Here is a 20,244-nt window from a genome sequence, read left to right on the forward strand (position 1 = left end):
GGGGCTACTCTTCATTGCGGTGCGCGGGCTTCTCATTGCGGTGGCTTCTCTTGTTGCAGAGCACGGGCTCTAGGCACGCGGGCTTCAGTAGTTATGGCTCGTGGGCTCTAGAGCTCAGGCTCAGTAGTTGTGGCGCACGGGCCTAGTTGCTCCGCGGCATGTGGGATCTTCCCAGACCAGGGCTCAAACCCGTGTCCCCTGCATTGGCGGGGAAGTCCGGAAATTGGTACCTTTTGACCACCTTCACCTATTATGCCCACCCCTACCCACGGCCTCCGGCAACCTCCAGTCTGCTCTCTGTATCTGTGAATTCAGTTTTTGTTTTTAGATCCACATGTAAGTGAGATAATATGGTATTTATCTTTCTCAGACTGACTGACTTCACTTAGCATGATGCCCTCAAGTTCCCTCCGTGGTATTGCAAATGGCAAGATTTCATTCTTTTTTATGGCTGAATAATATTCCTGTGTGTGTGTGGTGTGTGTGTGTATGTGAGTGTGTATGCGTGTGTGTGTGTGTATCATATCTTATTGATGATCCATTTATCAGTTGATGGACACTGGTAGTTTTTCCATGTCTTAGCTTTTGTAAATAATGCCGTTGTGTACATGAGGGCGAATATATCTTTTCAAGTTAGTGTTTTTGTTTTCTTCGGATAAATATCCAGAAAAGAAATTCCTGGACCATTTAGTAGTTCTATTTTTAATCTTTTGAGCAACCTCCATACTGTTTTCCATAGTGGCTACACCAATTTACATTCCAGACAACAACGTATGAGGGTACCCTTTTCTCCATATCCCTGCCAACACTTGGTATTTCTCGTCTTTTTAATAATACCTGTTCTAACAGGTGCGAGGTGATATCTCATGTGGTTTTGATTTGCAGTTCCCTGATGGTTAGTGGGGTTGAGCATCTTTCCATAAACAGGTCTTAAAATACCTTCCTGTGTAGTGTATGAGTGCCTCCTGCCCCAAACCCACACCAACCCTGGATATGATCAATCTTTTCAATACTTAATAAATTAATGAATACCCTATCATTGCTTTTATTTTCATTTCTTTTATTATCATTGAACATACTTTAAAATATTTATTGATAGTTTATTACTCTTCCTCTGTGATTTATCTATCTATATATATCCTTTGTTCATTTTTCTATTGAGCTGAGTTATCTTTTTCTTATTGTCTTTCAAAACACCTCCGTGATATGTGCTTCAGATATATTCAAATATATTTAAAAATATATTCTTCAAAATATACATAAAATCTGTATGTATCCCCAGGATAAGTATCTGTTCTGCTTGGGGATGAATGATTCTCATGACCAGCAACACTTGCTCTGTTCGCATTTGGAACGAAGCTCATCTCTCTCACCATTTGTTGTGAATTTGTGGGACGGCAGCCTTCCAGACCCGAGGGCGGGGGCCGAGATGCCCTTGCTGCAGTGCTCTTCCTTAGCAGCCAGGCCCGGGTGGTGTGATTTGTGCCAGTCTTGCCTTTTCCTTCCCTTGGCAAACATCTTATCGCTGTATCATCCTAATGAGATTGCCCTGGGTCCACCATATTAGATAAATGATGAGCGGTAAGGAAAAGAAAATTCATAGGATAGCAACATTGAAAATAACGTTTATTTTTGGCTTTTCCCAAGAATGAATCTCATGGTTTATAAACTACAAGGGAATGTGCCATTGAGGAGGAAAATTTATCATCGGATCTGAATTCTGGGGAAATTCTAGGGATCCTATGGGGATGATGTAGGGTGATCGTTTTATGTTTAATTTGGGGTTGCATAAAGTATGTTCACTTTGGCCTAAAACTATCCATTGTTCCTAAACAGTTTCATTCACTGGCTCCCATGTACTATCGTGGATCCGCAGCAGCTGTCATAGTGTATGATATTACCAAACAGGTAAGAAGGTCCCCTTTAGAATTTAGGTGCCATTTATGGTGATCCCCCTAGAAAGACCAAGGCAGAGGCATCAGTGAGTCTCCCCAGCAGCCTGGGGTGAGATTCCGCAGTATGCTGGTTGGGGTGAGTGAACACCAAATTTTGAGTTTCTCTCATCTATATGTAGCTAAGCCTTTCAAATCTACCTGCTAACTTAAATAAACAATGATCATTCGCTTTTAAAATTGACTGTTTGTAAGGGCAAGGTTATGCCTGCTAATACTGGTCTCCAGAATGTCAGATTTTTAGGAAAAGGAAAATTACCTTTAAATTTTGCATGTTTGATGGTTATAGATACTTATTTCCTATTAATGTTTCAATCATACAACTTGAAACACCAAGGATGGTGTTTATATATGTATAGTGTGTCTGCGTGCATGTGGGATGAATGTATTTTTAGTTATCATTTTGAGGACCCAAGATACCCATCAATGAATAACGGCAGTGGTCTGCTGGCATTTCCCCCACTCCTGGAACTCAGCGTTGAGGACCTGCTTAACTGAACTTAGTTAACTGCTTTAACTAATTCGATGCTGTGACCATCCGTGAGTTCCTGACCACTGCTTCCTAAATGGAGTGGCTACCTTGGCTGTTTCCTGGAGGTCATTGTGAGGGAAGAGCAGTTAGGAAAATAGGACTCTAAAGCGTGCGTTTATGCGCGTGTGTGTGTATGTATGTATATATTTTTTCTTTTCTGATTAAGCATGAACATTGGTTCAGTCCTATAGCTTTGTCTCACTCAAGTTGAGGTAAGGCTAACATTAATGTTATTTATAAAAGAAAATTACTAATATGATTATCTTAACTTCAAATTTCCATTTTAGAAGGGGAACTTTTTACAGGCTCTGTAAGTATAGCTTAGCTAATATTAAATTTTGTGCCAAGGTTGGGGGAGTATGTTAACCTTTGTGTGCCCCCTGAAGATATTTTTCTTCATTAAATTATATTGGGTTTGTATTTCTACGTGGTTCAGATATTACACTGATGGGTCTTTCCCAAGATTGATTTACACTCTTGGTTTAGGATTCATTTCATACCTTGAAGAAATGGGTGAAAGAACTGAAAGAACATGGTCCAGAAAACATTGTGATGGCTATCGCTGGAAACAAGTGCGACCTCTCAGATATTAGGTAAGATGCATTTTAAAAATGTCTATGCAGTTCAAGTCCTCCATCCTGAATGTCTGTGCGTAAAAGGCTGTCACAACTGTGTGGTTAAGTCTGTTCTCAGTGTCATAATTTAATTTATGTCATTCACTTGTGGTGATCAAGGTGGTATTTATTCAACCAGAGTAGAATTGAGGGAAAAATAATAGGGAGATGCATATTTGAGGGAGCACCCACTCATGAATATTTAAATCAAATCTCCTGTACAGAGTACAGTTACACCCCTGACTCTAGATGTCTTTGGGCTAAATGGTTTTAATATTTTTTAAAATTAATTCATTCATTTATTTACTTGGCCATGCCGCATGGCTTGCAAGATCTTAGTTCCCCAACCAGGGATCGAACCTGTGCCGCCTGCAGTAGAAGCTCGGAGTCCTAACCTCTGGACTGCCAGGGAATTCCCTTATTATTGTTTATTGTTACCTTTTCTGTTGTTTTTGTCATTATTTCTACTATTACCATTTTAGTAACATTTTCACATGGTGAGGAGGGTTAGAATTCTTCACATTTTCCACAGCGTCCCTGTTTGTTTTAGTTCTAGACTTTAACTTAAGGATGTAGCCAGGTCTATGTGATCTCACTGTTTTGTTCTAAGATCTGAACTTGATGCATCGTATGTGAACATTCTGGCTTCCCCCAGAGACACTGGGTGTTGAACTTCCTCTGCCAGGAGAGAGGTTTGTAGGGACCCAGTCTGCCTAGACTAAAGCTGTGATGATAGCTCTATCTAGCCTGATCAGCTAACTATTTTTACTAAATAAAACTGAAATAAAAAAGAAAACAGTGAATTTGTGTTGTCTCCATCCCCTGGTTAGTTTAATTCTCAGCAGTTCGAGTAGTTGATTTTCGTAAAGACAACGACACATGCTTCAGGTTTTGCTAATCCAAACATGATTAAACCAAAGCGTAATGAACAACAGGAAAGATCTTGCAAAAGCCCTTAAGATGGGCTTTGCCAAATTGCTCTGTTTGGGATTTCAGAAGCTTTCTATCACATTGCACCAGGTTGGTTTATAATAACAGCCATAACCACCACTTACTTGTTTGTTTTTCTGGGGGCTGGACAGGTCTTTAAACTCCCCAGACTTAGTTCAGATCTCTGCCTTCTGCCCTGTAATCCTGAAACAGCCTGCTTGTCCAGAATTCCCAGACGAATGGTTTAACTTTTGTCGTGGGAAGGAGGGGGCTGGGTGGGTGGAGGCAGCCTCTGCTGAGAGAAAGCCTTTGCTCTCACCTGACACCATCGAATTGTGATAAAGGTGCGACTTCCAGTGAACTAAGCCTTGTGTGTCGTGGGAGAACGAATGGATGACAATTTAAGCAGAAAACGATTTAAACGTGAATGGAATTAGTTAGGACTCTTGACTATAGGGGATTGAAACTCAATTGAAATTAATTTCAGGAAAAAGGGGAATTTATTGGAAGGTACTAGGATCCACATGGTAAAAAAACAGGGGTGCCTTTAGCTCTGGTATTTGATATGTTCCAGCTTTAGTTTCTAGAAAGATCCTGGCCTGGCGCTCTCTTTGTTTCTACATTGCCATAAAAGGATTGCCGCACGTCATGAGAAAGCATTTGTGGCCAAGGGAGGGGATGTGGGTGGGACAGATGATTTCTCCCACCATAGTCACAAGAATGGGAGGGTGGGTGGTTTTGAAGAGGGGCAGTTCCTGGAAAAGTCCAGCCTGACGTCTGTGACATGTTGGTTTGGCCGCTGGCACCGAAGTCACACCGTTTCTCAGGGTGGAATTCACTGTTTTGCATTCTTCTCAGCAGACATTCTGCTTTGTCTGCTTATCTGTACTCCATCCCCAAAGGGAGATGATCCAGTGCTACTTCCAGCTTCCAGTGTGACATCATGGGGTCACTGTCCCATGAGCCCACGCCCCCTGGTTTGGCCTCAGTGGGTCCGAATGTAGCTTCTCCAGCTCCCGTAGTTGTGGTTTAAAGGGTGGAATGCGGATCTCTTGTTAGACACAAAACTCTCTTAGATTTTTCTCTTAAATTCTCCTTGTTATTGAATCAAGGACATAACTCCCTTTGCGATTCTCCTTCAAACCTCTGATTAACTCAACAAGAAAACCCAGTTTGATGCTAGTAAATTTAAAATTTTTAAGCATTTAATATATTTTATTGAGATAATTGACAAACCATAAGACCCATCTGTTTTAAGTGTGCAGTTCAATGAATTTTGTGTATGTATAGAGGTGTCTAGTCAGCCTCACATCTCATTTCAGAACATCTCCACTCTGCAAACAAGCATCACGCTCATTTACAGCCACTTCCAATTTCCACCTCCTTCCCACCTCTAGCAACCACTAATCTACCTTCCTGTCTTTGTTAATTTGCCTTTTGTGGACATTTTGTATAAATGAAATCATACAAATGTGGTCTTCTGTGCCTGGCTTCTTTCACTCAGCATACTTCCAAGGTCCTTCCATGTTGAAGTTTGTATCAGTTACTTCATTCATTTTCATGGCTGACTGTGATTCCATTGTGTGGATATACCACATTTTATTTTTTCATTCACCAGTTGAAATTCAAGTTGTTTCCACCTTTTGGCTATTGTGAAAAGTGCTGCTGTGAATAATCATGTACAAATTTTTTTTTTTTTTGGTACGCGGGCCTCTCACTGTTGTGGCCTCTCCCGTTGCGGAGCACAGGCTCCGGATGCGCAGGCTCAGCGGCCATGGCTCACGGGCCCAGCCGCTCCGCGGCATGTGGGATCTTCCTGGACCGGGGCACGAACCCGTGTCCCCTGCATCGGCAGGCGGACTCTCAACCACTGCGCCACCAGGGAAGCCCCATGTACCAATTTTATACTGACATATGTTTTCATTTCTCCTGTGTGTATACGTAGGAGTAAAATTTTGGGGTCATTTGGTAACTCGGTATTTAATAATTTGAGGAACTGCCAAACTTTAAAAAAGAGGGAAAAAAAAAAGAACTTCAACCCTAGCCTCACACCTTATATAGAAATTACTCTAAAATGAATCATAGACTTTAATGTAAAATGTAAAACTCTTAGAAACTTTTAGAAAATATCTAAGAGAAGATCTTGAGAAACTGGGGTTAGGCAAAGAGTTCTTAGACTTGATAGCAAAATCCCAGTGTATCTAAGGAAAAATTGATCAATTGGACCTCTTCAAAATGAAAAACATCTGCTCTGTGAAAGCCCATGTGAAGAGGATGAAAGACTGGGAGCAAATATTTGCAAACCAAACATCTGACAAAGGAGTAGCATGTAGGCTACATAAAGAACTCTGAAGACTTAATAAAGTCTAATAAGTTTAATAAAGTTTAATAAAGTCTCATTTTAAAATGGGCAAAAGAGATGAGCAGACATTTCACCCAAGAGAATATCAAGATGTTGAGCAAAACCCTGAAAAGATGTTGAATGTCATAATCAGACCATCAGAATGGCTAAAATAAGAAAGAGGGATAACAACTAGTGCGGGTGAGGGTGGGGAAGAACTGGATCCTTCGTACATTGCTGATGTGCGTATGAAACTCTGGAAAACTCTTTGGCGATTTCTTTAAAAACTAAATATAAAATTACCATATGCCCCAGCAATCACACTCTTGGGCATTTATCCCAGAGAAATAAAAACTTACGTTCACAGAAAACCTGCACACTGGGTCTTAGTTGAGGCATGTGTGCTCCTTAGTTGCGGCCAGCGGGCTCCTTAGTTGCGGCATGTGAACTCTTAGTTGCGGCATGCATGTGGGATCTAGCTCCCTGACTAGGGATCAAACCCATGTCCCCTGCATTGGAAGGCAGATTCATAACCACTGCGCCACCAGGGAAGTCCCCACGGAAACCTTGTTTGTGATGGAATCAGCCCAGATGTCCTTCAGTGGGCACACCAGGGTGCGTCACACTGTGGAATACTACTCAGCAGTGAAAAGGAACAAACCGGGTACAAGCAACCTGGACAAACCTCCAGGGAAATATGCTAAGTGAATAAAGCCAGTACCGAGGGTTTCATGTTGTATGATTCCACTTATATAACTTTGGGGAATGAAACCATTTTAGAATTAGAGGGAGATTAGTGGTTATGGTCGGGGTGAGGTGGGCGGAGGGGCGGAGGAAGGACAGCATGGACATAAACGGGCAGCACGAGGTATCCTTGTGATGCTGGAAACGTCCACCTCTCTGTGGGGAGGACACGAACCTACACGAGTGATAATACACACACACAAGCACCAGTAAAACCAGGGGAATCTGAACAGCATGGAGTGTATTGGTGTCAGTGTCCTGGGTATGATGTTACAGTTTTGCAGAACGGTGCCATCTGGGGAAACAGGGCAAAGCGTACAAGGAGTCTCTCAGTATTATTTCTTGTAACGGCGTGTGAATCCACAGCTACCCCAGTACAAATTTCAGTTAACAAAGTTGGATTTAGATAAAAATAATAAGTAAATATTAGGCAGTGGTGTGTGTGTGCGGACATGCATATGTGCACATACACATGCATATTATGTATATTATATATGATTAACTAAAGTTTTGTAAACACACTGAGCCAAAGGATGAATTTAACCACTCCCCCGCCACACCCACTGTACAGAAGGAAAACGGGAACTGTATTAAAAACTCCCATTTAGGAAAGCGGAGAAGGGGAAGCCTGGTGGATTGGTCCTTGCCCAGAGGATAAACTTTCTCCCGCTAGACAGAAATAGTCTGGTAAATGATAGGCCTGCGAGCCTAATGACACCTGCTGTTGACTCCTTTCCATGGCAGTGGAATTGCGTTCTTGGCCAACCAATCCAGCTGCTCCAGATTCCGCCTGCCGGTACGATTTTTCTGGGGAGTTAGCCAAGTCCCTCCACCCCAGACCTTATTTAGAGCTTGACCTTCTTTTACTCTAATCTAAAAGACTTTGCTCTTCTGTAATCACCCCAAGACGATAGTTTCTTTTTCACTGGGGGTTGGAGAAGGATAGCGCGTGCGCGCGCGTGTGTGCGTGTGTGTGTGTGTAGCAGGAGCCGGGCTCACCTAACAGACTTTGGTTGTGTAAGCTTGTAAATCCTTGAGCAGAGCTAGGCCTGGCGTGGTTTGAAAGTGCCTGGACTTGAAATGGGATTAACTCCCTGAACTTGACTCAGCCACTGGAGGCTTGTGTGCAGAAGTGCTTCGCAGGGGAGATGCCGATCATGGGGTCAGTGGGTTTCACATCCACCAATGTTCCAGAAGAGGGTAGAAGGGTCTGACCACAGCCCAGCATGAAAGGCCCTCATGGGCATCTGATCAGAGGAACTCAGGACTTCCAGTTTGGATTTTTTTTTTAAGGCTCCTGATCTTTCTGAGAGATTTTCCTGAATATCTTGAAGAATTCTAGACAGAATCTCCTTGGGCTCAGATTATTGTGGAGTTGGAGTGATGTGTGGTCTCTCTGAACCCAGGCGAGGAAGCAAACCGGAGTTGGTGATACTGTGCGTGAGAAGACTGTCCCCAGCTTGTGCACAGCAGGTGCTCCGGGGACATCCCTTCCCTGCTTTCCTGCCCCCTCCCTCCCCAGTGAGGACGGGCCTTGGGGAGAAGTGTGTGTGACTCCTGATGGGGCCTAGGGGATGGGGCACCTCCCTTCTCCTTACCATCTACTGATGCTGGAAGGGGGCGTTGCAAATTGGGAACATTTTAGGAACATACATAGTTGAAAGAAAATCAGAGAGCCTGCGCTGAACTGACTGTGCAGGGCCTGAGGTGGCCGGCTGGAGGAGCGCAGCCAGCTTGGAGCCCAGACAGTGACCATTTGCTGACATGTGCTGAGCAGGGCGGGTCCCAGGCTTCTGAACTAGTAACACGAGGCCTCGGGCTAATTCCAGGTGCCTCTGATGAGGGCACATTTGGCCTGGGGTCTAGAGGGAAAAGCAACCTTCTTCTCAGAAAGTCTGGAGAGCCTGCCAGAGACTGCACAGCCTTGTCCTGGGCCTGGTGGGAACTTTTGGGCAAACAAGTCTTGAAAAGAAAAAAAAAGAAATAGATCACCTTGCTTTAGGAGTTTTAAAAGTTCCATGAACCTAAGAATTGCTTAGCACACTTGTTAAAATTCAGACTCCAGGATTCAGTTCCTTAGATTCTGATTCAATAGGGCAGGAGCAGGCTGGGGACAAATACATTTTGTAAAGCAGTTCTTTTACAAGTGGTCCAAGGGCCATACTCGCAAAAGCATTGCCTTAGGTGATAGGAGTTGATGCGAGGGAAGAGGGACGGGGCCCTGGAACCTGGCTGGGCTTCTGACTGCAGGCCACACCTGCCTGGGCCTCCCTGCTGCCCTTCGGAGCTCACGGAGGCTGGAAACAGTGGTCCAGCATCATTCAGGATATGGAAGAAGCACCACTGACCCACCATCTTGTCCCCTTCAGAAGCAGCTCCAGTCCTCTGCCCCCTTTTCTGCATCTCACAATGACAGTCATCAGGAGAAAAGGTGCGATTGTGGGTTGGTTTGCCTCCGTCTGATTAATATCAGATGCCGCTGGACCAGCATCTTGCACCCAGCCCCCTCCTGGATGCTGGGACTCCCCCAGATCCAGCCTGTACTTGGTTGCCTTGGCTTGGGCCAGGAGTTAGGATCACCTTGCTTGGGTGCTTTCATGTGATGCACTGCAGGTATTTCAGGAACCATCTGCTTTAATCAATGATGGGGGGAAGGATCCTCCAGGTGTTGAGGTTAGAGGAAGAAGAGGATTCCCTATCCCACCCCTGACACTTCAGCCAGAATCCCCCCTTCACTTTTCCCCGTCAGCCTTTCAAGCAGCCTTGATCTGTAGCCATCATAATAAGTAATTTATTGGAGAAATTACGTCCACCCCACCCCTACCTCATAGCAGGCTCCAGTTCTGTTTCCTTGGTTTTCTTTTCCCGATTTTGGACTCTTGACTCTGTACACAAACCCCCCTGTGACCTCTCCAGATTAGGAACTCTTCCTGCCTTTCTTGATCATGTAGACATTGGCCTTCCTCTAATGGGTTCCAGCTTAGGGGTCTCCTGACATCCTTAGGGCTGTGAACGAATCAGAAAGGGTGAAGGAGTGATGGTGTAGAAGTGCTGATAGGAGAGAGCCTTTGAGGCCTGATTTATTTTATCCTGCCTGTGGTAGCAGATGGAAGTTACCCACCGAAAGTAGTGGTGGAGTCTGGGGCTTGGAGAGGTGGTGGGTGATGACCTGGGGATGCCCAAGGTTCCTCCCTTCCCCCACTAAATACAACCCAGGAGATGATCAGGGATGGAATCCTGAGGAATGGAATCAGGGTCTCTGGGATCTTACAGCAACACTTCTGGTGTCTCCAAGAGAATCACTACGAGAGATTGGTTGGGCTGCTGCCGATGAGTCAAGGCTTTTCTCCTGGAGCAGACGTCGTCTTCCAAGAACAGAGCAGTTGGGGCAGAAGTGAAACTAGGCTAGGGGACGAGGAAGGCGATTTATTCTACCAGTTTTCAGTTATTCGATTAGCAAATAACTTTTGGTAGTTCTGTGTGGAGCAAAGTACTATGGGAAGTACAAGAAAAGAGAAGAAAATGTTTTCTTAGAGCTATTTATTTCTATTTGGGGAGCCAAGAGGGATATACAGGGGGAGGAAAATATCTAATGAGTAATACAAGACTATGTTTAATAAGGTTCCAAAGTTAAGGTGCAGGAAAGACAAAGGGATTCAGGAAAGGGAAAGTCTGTCGTTGCAGACGGTGATTTGGAAAGGCTCATGGATAAAATGTGTCACAGGCTGGGCTGTTCAGGATGAGTCGGGTAGGAGGAAATTCCAGGAAGGGAAGATCATGGACAAAGGCATGGGCGTGGGAGGGCCTTTGACAGGTGTCATGGCAGGGTGGGGGGGGATATCAAGAGTATCTACCTGATCGTCTGCCCTCAGGAATGGGGAGAAGATGGGTGGGTGGTGAGTGGCTTAAAAGTATGCCGAGTGTCTGGGCTCAGTGGGCAGGGCCAGGATGGCAAACCCCTGAGGTCCTGCCTCCAACTTCTGTCTCTCATCCCCAGGCTCCATTGCCCATCAGTCATGGTTCTGTCTTCTCCTGAGCCTCTGTGGTCTCAGGCTTCTTCTTAACACAGAGCTGCATGTAGTCACCACCAGCTAAAGCAATGGAACCTATCTGCCAACACCACGGTAGGTGTGGGAGCCTCTCTGGATTCTTCAGCAAGTAAGGCTTCTTGCAATTTCCTGTGTCATCTAGAGCGGGAAACCAGGGTGAGAGCTGGATATTGCAGGCTCAGTGCCCCCTGTGCAGCTTCCTGAAACACATGCCAACCCAGTCAGAAATCATCAGGTACCAGTGGTTTCAAGTTTTCGGGAGAAAGTTGAGATCTTCAGTAGATGAAAAATATATTTGGAAATAAATATTGTTTTACTAAGAATACATGAATTGCTTTCACTTCTTACGTGTGACTCCAAAACTCATTCCATTCTTGACAGTGGGCCAAAAATGGGTATAAGAGTTTGTTTAAAATTATACAAACCAAATAACAGAACTTGAGATGTTAGATGATAAAAATCCAATTTATTCCAAATACTAAAAAGCAAAAAAGCCAACGAACATCAAAAGCCACTACTGTGCAAGGTGTGGAAATATCATGGCAAGTATTAAAACACACCCAGGGACTTCCTTGGCAGTCCAGGGGTTAGGACTCAGAGCTTTCACTGCCGTGGCCCTGGGTTCAATTCCTGGTTGGGGAACTAAGATCCCACAAGCCACGTGACACAGCATAAACAAACAAACAAACAAGTAAATGAGTGAATGAATGAATAATACATCCAGCATTTTCCTTACATGAGATGAGGAAGCAGAGTAGTCTGCGCTGTTAAAATGTGAGTTTTGTGCCCTGAGATGCACCTTCCCATGTTTCTACCTTCTTCTGATGCTGTGCAGCGGCTGAGCCTGCATCTACTGCTATTATCCAAGTGGGCGGGAAGGAACTGAAGACTGACCTCCCCAGAGAGGGATCTGGAATTGCTCTGTTTCAGTTATCAAGTATTCTTAATGAAGAATCTATAAAACACTTACGTATATCTTAAAGAATAATATGAATTTGAACAGCTCTGTACCTACTCAATCACATCCCCTTCTCCCCATCCAGAAGTAACTGCTGTTCTGACTTTTGTGATAACCATCACTTTTTTTCTTTGTACTTTGCCACCCATGTTTGCATATCTAAACAATAGATTTAGGTTTGCCTGTTTTTGAACTTTATGTAAGTGGAATAACCCTGAGTGTATTATATGATGGTTTGCCTCTTACCTCAACATGCCTGGGAGATTTCATCACAACGAACGTTAGCTGTACCTTGTCCGTTTCCACAGCTGTACACTTTTTTTTTTTAAGGCAGTCTTAATACACTTTATTTACTTTTTAATTTTTATTTACAAATTTATTTATTTGTTTTTGGCTGCGTTGGGTTTTCATTGCTGCGCGCGGGCTTTCTCTAGTTGCAGTGAGCGGGGGCTACTCTTCGTTGCAGTGCGTGGGTTTCTCATTGTGGTAGCTTCTCTTGTTGCAGAGCACGGGCTCTTAGGCACGCGGGCTCAGTAATTGTGCCTCTCAGGCTGTAGAGCATAGGTTCAGTAGTTGTGGCACACAGGCTTTGTTGGTCCGCGGCATGTGAGATCTTCCCGGACCAGGGCTCAAACCTGTGTCCCCTGCACTGGCAGGTGGATTCCTAACCACTGCACCACCAGGGAAGTCCCGTGCACAGTTCTATTTGATAAGTGCAACACAACTTATCTATCCATCCTACAGGTGATGGGTATTTGCGTTATTTCTGCCTTGTTATTATGAACATTGCTTCTTGAACATTTCTTGCATATCTCATAGTGCCACGTGTTAACATTCCTTTAGGTTCAGGTGTGTAAGAGTCTAATTGCTGAGTCACAGGGTGGGCGCAAGCTCAGTTTTACTAGGTGATGCCAATGTTTTCCAAAGAGGACACCAGTAGTGCAGGAGACTTCCTGTTACTCAACGCCCTTAGTGCTGTAAGATGCCAGGGCGTGGAGAGACATCTGATAAGAATTTCAGTTTTCGTTTCCCCAGTTACCAGGGAAGTTGGCATGTTTTTATTTATTGGCCATTCAAGTTTCGTCTTGTGTGGAGAGCCTGTTCAAGACTTTGCCACCTTTTCTCTTGGGATATTTACCTTCATCTTGTTTATTCATCTGTCTGTCTATCTATCTATCTAATTTGATGGTATGTGTTGAAATATCTTCTCAAATTTATGTCTTGTATTTTCACTCTTTATATATATTTTTTAAATTTTTATTTATTTATTTATTCATTTTTGGCTGCGTTGGGTCTTCGTTGCTGTGTGCAGGTTTTCTCTTTTGCGGCGAGCAGGGGCTACTCTTCGTTGTAGTGTGCAGGCTTATCATTGCTGTGGCCTCTCTTGTTGTGGAGCACGGGCTCTAGGCGCGCAGGCTTCAGTAGTTGTGGTACGTGGGCTCAGTAGTTGTGGCTCGTGGGCTCTAGAGCACAGGCTCAGTAGCCGTGGCGCACGAGCTTAGTTGCTCCGCGGTATGTGGGATCTTCCTGGACCAGGGCTGGAACCCGTGTCCCCTGCATTGGCAGGCAGATTCTTAACCACTGCGCCACCAGGAAAGTCCTCTCTTTATATTTTTACAGCATCAGAAGCCTGTAATTCCTACCTAAGAGAATTTATCAAGTTTTTCCTTTATGTTTTTTTGGGGGGAATGGTCGAGGGAGGGCAAATCATTTAAGAAATCTTTCTGCACCCCCGAGATCATGAAGATATTCCACTGTGTTGATTATCTTTTAAAAACTTTGCAGTTTTGTTTTCCTGTCTGTCCTTAAGTCACTTGGCACTGATTTTATGTGTGCTGCCTAGTTTCTCCTATGTGGATATCCAGTCGTCTCAGCACTCTTGGTTGTAAAGTCCATTCTCTCCCCGCTGAAGTTCCACCTCAGTCGTGTATCACGTGTCCTGGGTGCACAGGTCTGTTTCTAGGGCCCTCTGTTCTGTTTCACAAGCCGACTTACCTATCCTCATACCTATACTACACCGACTTAATCATCACAGCTTTCTCGTGAGTCTTGATAAATGGTCTTGGACTTCTGATATGATCTGGAATCTCTGTAAACGATATTTGTTGGCCCCAGGGAAGGTTTCCTGAGAGTGTAGGGTGTGGGTGTGGATGTGTGAGTTGTGGTCTGGTGGAGATTAGGAGAGTGTTGGGGCGCAAATCTACATGTGTGTGTTGGGGAGTGTTTATTTTTATGGCCGATTTAAAAAATATTTAAATAAACTTTAGTTTAGGATAGTTTTATATTTACAGAAAAGTTGCAAAGATAGTATGGAGTTCCCACACACCCCATATCCAGTTTCCCCTGTTGTTAACATCTTACATTAATTACTGTGGTACATTTGTCACAGCTAAGAAACCTACATTATACTTTATTATACTTTGTATAATACTTTATTATTAACTGAAGCCCATACTTTACTCAGATTTCATTACTTTTCCCCTAATATCCCTTTTTCATTATAGGATCCCACCCAGAATATCATATTACATCTAGTTGCCATGTCTCTTTAGGATCCTTTGGGCTGGGACAATTTCTCAGACTTCCTTTGTTTTTGATGACCTTGACAGTTTCTAGTACTAGTCAGATATTTTGGAGACTGTCTCTCAATTGGGGTTTGCCTGATGTGTTTCTCATGATTAGACTGAGGGTTTGTGTTTTGCGGAGGAAGGCCACAGGGGTGAAGTGCTCTTTTCATTACTTTATTATTAATTAAGCATATCAGGGGTTCATGTTATCAACATGATTTGTCATCCCTGATGATACTGACCTTGATCACCTGGCTGAGGTGGTGACTGTAAAGTCACCCTCCCCCGCTTTGCTTACCATGCTGTTTGGAAGGCAGCCCCTGTTCCCAGCCCTCACTCAAGGGGTAAGGATTGTCCTCCACTGCCTCGAGGGAGGAGTCCCTACATAAATTATTTGTAATTCTTCTGCTGATGAAATTTGTCTCACCCCCATTTTATTTATTCAGTCATTTACTTATATCAGTGTGGACTTATGGATATTTATTTTATACTTTAAGTTATAATGCAGTATTGTGTCATTTAATTTGTTACCCAAATTGCTCCCACTTTGGCTGCTGGGAGCTCTTTCTTTCGGCACCTGTGTCCCTTTAACAGGTACACATCATTTTGGGTTTTGAGTACTTCCTTACTTTCTGACACAATAAGATGTTCCAGGCCCATCTTGGACGGTTTAGGCTACAACCCTAGACTCAGCCATTTCTCCAGGCAGCCCTCATTCCTTTTACTGGAGAAGGGTATTTAGAAACCAAGATCTGGGCTGGGTGTGCTCGTTGCTACTGGGGTGTCATTGAGTCTAGGCCCTCAGGGTGAACAGAGCTGGGAAGTATATGTATGTATGCTAACAGGAGTATACATACACAGATATCTATAATTATTTCTGTACGTATCCATTTGTATCTATATTAAGGTAAACATAAGTTCATATTGATAACTCTGACTTTAATCCAGAACCATAGGGATCATTGTAACCTTCTTTACAGGGCGGGGGAGGGCTGTTTCAAAAAATTCTCAACTGATGTATGATTAAACAGAGGGATAAGCTTTTGTTGCTGGAGATTTTCTTAGAAGATACAACAATCTTTCCCCTTTCACTTTACGTATTGCCCAGACCTTTAAGAGTTCAAAATGTGACTTCTGTGAAGAAATACAGCTATGTCAGTGGTTACTTTCAAATGGCACAATATTTACTTTTCTTTATATACTGTTCACTTAGGCCGTGGATTGAAAACAAGTTTAACCATCATCACCACTATCATCCTTGTCAACCTGAATTGAATGCTTACTGTGTGCCAGATACTATTATAAGTAGTTTAACTGAATCTTCACAGCCCAGTGAGGGTTACAGTCATTCTCCCATCTTATCGATAAGGAAACAGAGGCATGGAGACTGAAGAGCTTGCCCAGGTCCTGTGGCTGAGAAGGTGTAGGGCCCAGCTTTAAACCCAGGTAGTCTGTCCCAGAGCCGATGTTTGTTCTATGTTCCTCTCCCAAGAAGTACGAACAGGATCCAAGAGGGAAAATAATTTCTGATCTACCGAGAGAAAATAAATGGCAGCTGATTTGATTCTGCTCAGAGAATTTGGAGCTAATGATTTTTTCCAATGGTTTCTCTGGCCTCTTGGGACTAGCCTACATTTCTGTCTGGAGAAGGGGTATTTGGAAGCAGAGGTAATGGCCAGGCCCCCATCGGGAACCTGTGTTTTCTGCTCAGTCCTCATTCGTTTCAAATTCTGACATTTTCCATGAGAAACAGTCCATCTAAGTCTGTGGCAGGAACCTGACACTGCTTGTTTGAACCTGACACCAGGAATTTGGCCCCAGGTTAATAACATTTGCAGACACATTAATAAGCAGGCTCGGCCCCCTGGGAACAGAAATCCTTCCCATGGTACACATGCCAAGTGCTTTAACTGTAAGCGCTTACATCATCGTAAAGAGTTATTGTCCAATCAGATATTCATTGAGAAGGTAGTAATTCTTTTTTTTTTTTTTTTTAGTTCATTTAAGTTTTAGTTCCACCTGGCAGATAAACCAATCTGAGGGTCTAAAAGAACTGGCATTTTGAACAGAGATTTTGCTGATTTAATTATTGCTAACATGGTTGCTTCCTCTGGGTGCTACACAAATATCTTGGATATTTAGAGAAAATACGAGCTGGTAGGAGCACAGTAAGCCCTGATTATTCATTTCAGTGGCTGCTTGAGGGAGATGGGGAGTCGGAGATTACTTCATGACACACAACAGCCTTTGCAAACAGCCTGCAGCCTTCCTCTGATGGGCTTTGGTGGAATGTATTGCTTTTGGCTAGAATGCCTTAAACACATGGGAGGGTTTTGACAAAAATAATGCCAGCAGACATTGAACAGCCTCTCCTGCTCACAGTGCCTTGCTGCGTCCTCATGGCCAGCTTAGTTGGTTGCTTCAGTTTGACCTTGGCTGGAAGGGGGCTGTGGTTGGAGGAGAGAGTAAAATTACAGGGCAAACATTTTTCAGTGAAATGGTAACTGTCATATCCCAGGAGTCTGGCAGAATATAAAATGCTTGGTTATTGCTGGTATGGTATTTTAGAAATATAATATACACGCTAGAACACACCAGAAACACCAGAAGTTTTCTGTTGGGAAGAGCTCATGAGGCCACTATTCTTTTATCACTTATAAGATGGTGCCTGGTGAATGTATACTTTATTATGTCCTACATATAGTCATCTTAATACAGATTTCCAAACTCTGGACTTGATAGTGTCAGATTATGAATTGGATAGACTGCAGAAATAGCAAACTCAATATTTTACAGTCTACCTTCTAAAAGAGTTGTTTTCAAGCTATAGAAAGCAAAAGAAACGGTCGTGAAGTTGCTAAAATGCCTATTTCTGGGATGTGCCCACTAAACATTCTGCTTCAGTAGGTCTGGGGCACAGGGGTATTCATTTCTAACAAGCCCTGAATAATCATGGGCTAGGAGGTCTGTAGAACACACCTGAGACTGATGCCCTACAAGATGCATGGGGCGTCCTCTGAAGACATCTAGAGAAGCTTAGTGATGGTTGTTAATGTGACAGAGAGAAGTGCGGGAAGCTTGGATGTATGTCATTTTGTCTCTTTGTTTTTAGCATCAAAGTGTCTTGTTTTTTGACATATGTGTTTAATTTTCTGGGAAAATGAGGACTTTTGTGCACCTGCTCCAAGATACCTGAAAAGTTCTTAGGAGACATGGCTACTATGCATTTACCCATGAACTCTGGAATCACATGGTTACCCTGCGAGCAGTGTTTGAGCCCTCCTCTGTCTCCACATGCTAGCATGGCAGATAATAAACGTTTTCATCTTGGCCAGTCTGATGCATGAATGATGCGATCCTCATTTTCATGTGAATTTCTTTAATTGCAAGCAGGATTAGGAAAACCAAGATTATCTACTGAGAACTGTTCTTTACCTATATACAAGAACTATTCTTGGGCTTCCCTGGTGGCGCAGTGGTTAAGAATCCACCTGTCAATGCAAGGGACACGGGTTAGAGCCCTGGTCCGGGAAGATCCCACATGCCGTGGAGCAAATAAGCCCGTGCGCCACAAATACTGAGCCTGCGCTCTAGAGCCCGCGAGCCACAAATACTGAGCCCGAGTGCCACAACTACTGAAGCCCGCACCTAGAGCCCGTGCTCCACAGCAAGAGAAGCCACTCAATGAGAAGCCCACGCACCGCAATGAAGAGTAGCCCACGCTTACCGCAACTAGAGAAAGCCCGCGTGCAGCAACAGAGACCCAACGCAGCCAAAAATTAAAAATAAATTTTAAAAAAAGAACTATTCTTTACCTATATCAATTAGAAAATCAAGTAGAAGTTAAAACCCTCTTTATAAGTAACAATGTAAATGAGTAATAGACTGTTTTGGTGTGTGTGTCATTTTTAAAATTTGAAATATTGTAATTCCTAGGAATGAATTTAGCAAGAATTGAGCAAGACCTATATAGATGAATGTTACAGTTCTAGGATAGGACAAAAAAGGTACTTTTTCCTTGGATAGGAAAACTGAGTAGTATTGTAGAAATGTCAGTTTGCTCTAAATTAGTGAAGACTTTTGTGCATCTGCATCATGAATTCACTGAGCTTCCAGGCAAATTACCTCAGATAATTTAAAGTTACATTTTTAAAAGGTTTTTACAAAATGATCGTAAAATTCACCTAGAAAAACAAACAGGCAAAAATAGTATTGGAAGGCCTAATCTCAGCACATATTGAAATATATTTTAGTGATTTAGTGATAAAACAATACAGCATTGTCAGGGAACTAGACAGAAAATCAATGAACAGACTACAGAATCAAGACATAGGGTGAAATGCATCGGGATATTTAGTATATGATAAATATGATATTTAAATAAGTCCAAAAAAGGGAATAGTTCAATACATGGTTTTGGGATAATTAGGGAAAAAAATGAGAGAAAATAAATTCAGAGTGGATCAAGGATTTAACTGTAAAGTGACAAAACCATAGAAGTTAGAGAAAGCAGTGGAATCTTTAAAATAATCTTGGAATTGGAATGAACTGTTTTAATCATGATACAAAACTCGGAAGTCATAGAAGAAAGTGATCAATAAGTCTGACTACATGAAAACTCCTGTGTGGAAAAAATGCCATACACAATGTCTAAATACAAATGCTAAGCTGAAAAAAAATGTGGAAAATATATTACAAAAGGCTAGGTTCCTTAGTATGCAAAGAGCGCTTACAAATAAATTTTTAAAAATCCAAACAATCAAAACCAGAGTGTGCAGAGAACATGGGTAAGGATATTACAGAACAAGAAATATCCGTGGCTTATGAAAAGTTGTGCACAAACTTTGAATAAAAGTTACTCAGAATTAATGTCAGATTTTTCTCATGGAGTTAGGACTTTAAACTATGGTGTAATTTTACTCTTGGGGTGATTTATGGTGGTTAGTGTATTTAATGATGTACGCTGTGTCCCCCGTTCTTCTGTGGAATAGTGATGACTGGCCTGGGAGCCTTCCTGGGCTGTAAAAGGAGGGGCCTGAGTCAAATAAATGTACTCAGGCTCTGAGGCAGTTTGAGCCTCCTGCTTACTTGTTTCCTCCACTTGCTTCATTTCCTCTGTGTTTTTGGCGTTCTCTGAGAAGGTGGTGCCATCTTTGTAAAGATGTATTAAGTAAACACCTACTATGTGCCGGGTATAATTTTCAGCACTTTATGATATCAACTTACGTTACATTTATATTTTTTATATAAATTTATTTATTTTTGGCTGCGTTGGGTCTTCATTGCTGCACATAGGCTTTCCCTAGTTGTGGGGAGCGGGGTCTACTCTTCATCGTGGTGTGCGGGCTTCTCATTGCAGTGGCTTCTCTTGTTGCAGAGTATGGGCTCTAGGTGCGCGGGCTCAGTAGTTGTGGTGCGCAGGGTTAGTAGTTGTGGCTCGTGGGCTCTAGAGCGCAGGCTCAGTAGTTGTGGCACAGGGGCTTAGTTGCTCCGCGGTTTGTGGGATCTTCCTGGACCAGGGATCCAGCCCATGTCCCCTGTACTGGCAGGCGGATTC

At 43.2% G+C, this 20,244-nt stretch overlaps 1 protein-coding gene across 2 annotated transcripts in view; it reads left to right on the forward strand.

Moving 5' to 3' along the window:
• Nucleotides 1-20,244, forward strand: part of RAB31 (RAB31, member RAS oncogene family) — a 112,360-nt gene that overhangs the window by 62,206 nt on the left and 29,910 nt on the right. For both annotated transcript variants that reach the window (XM_067699719.1, XM_067699718.1), the window contains exons 4-5: nt 1,837-1,908; nt 2,971-3,077. In XM_067699719.1, the coding sequence (XP_067555820.1) occupies nt 1,837-1,908; nt 2,971-3,077 (179 nt within the window). The remainder of the gene's footprint in view (nt 1-1,836; nt 1,909-2,970; nt 3,078-20,244) is intronic.

Source organism: Pseudorca crassidens, chromosome 12 (assembly GCF_039906515.1).
Source record: "Pseudorca crassidens isolate mPseCra1 chromosome 12, mPseCra1.hap1, whole genome shotgun sequence".
Taxonomy (NCBI): Eukaryota; Metazoa; Chordata; class Mammalia; order Artiodactyla; family Delphinidae; genus Pseudorca; species Pseudorca crassidens.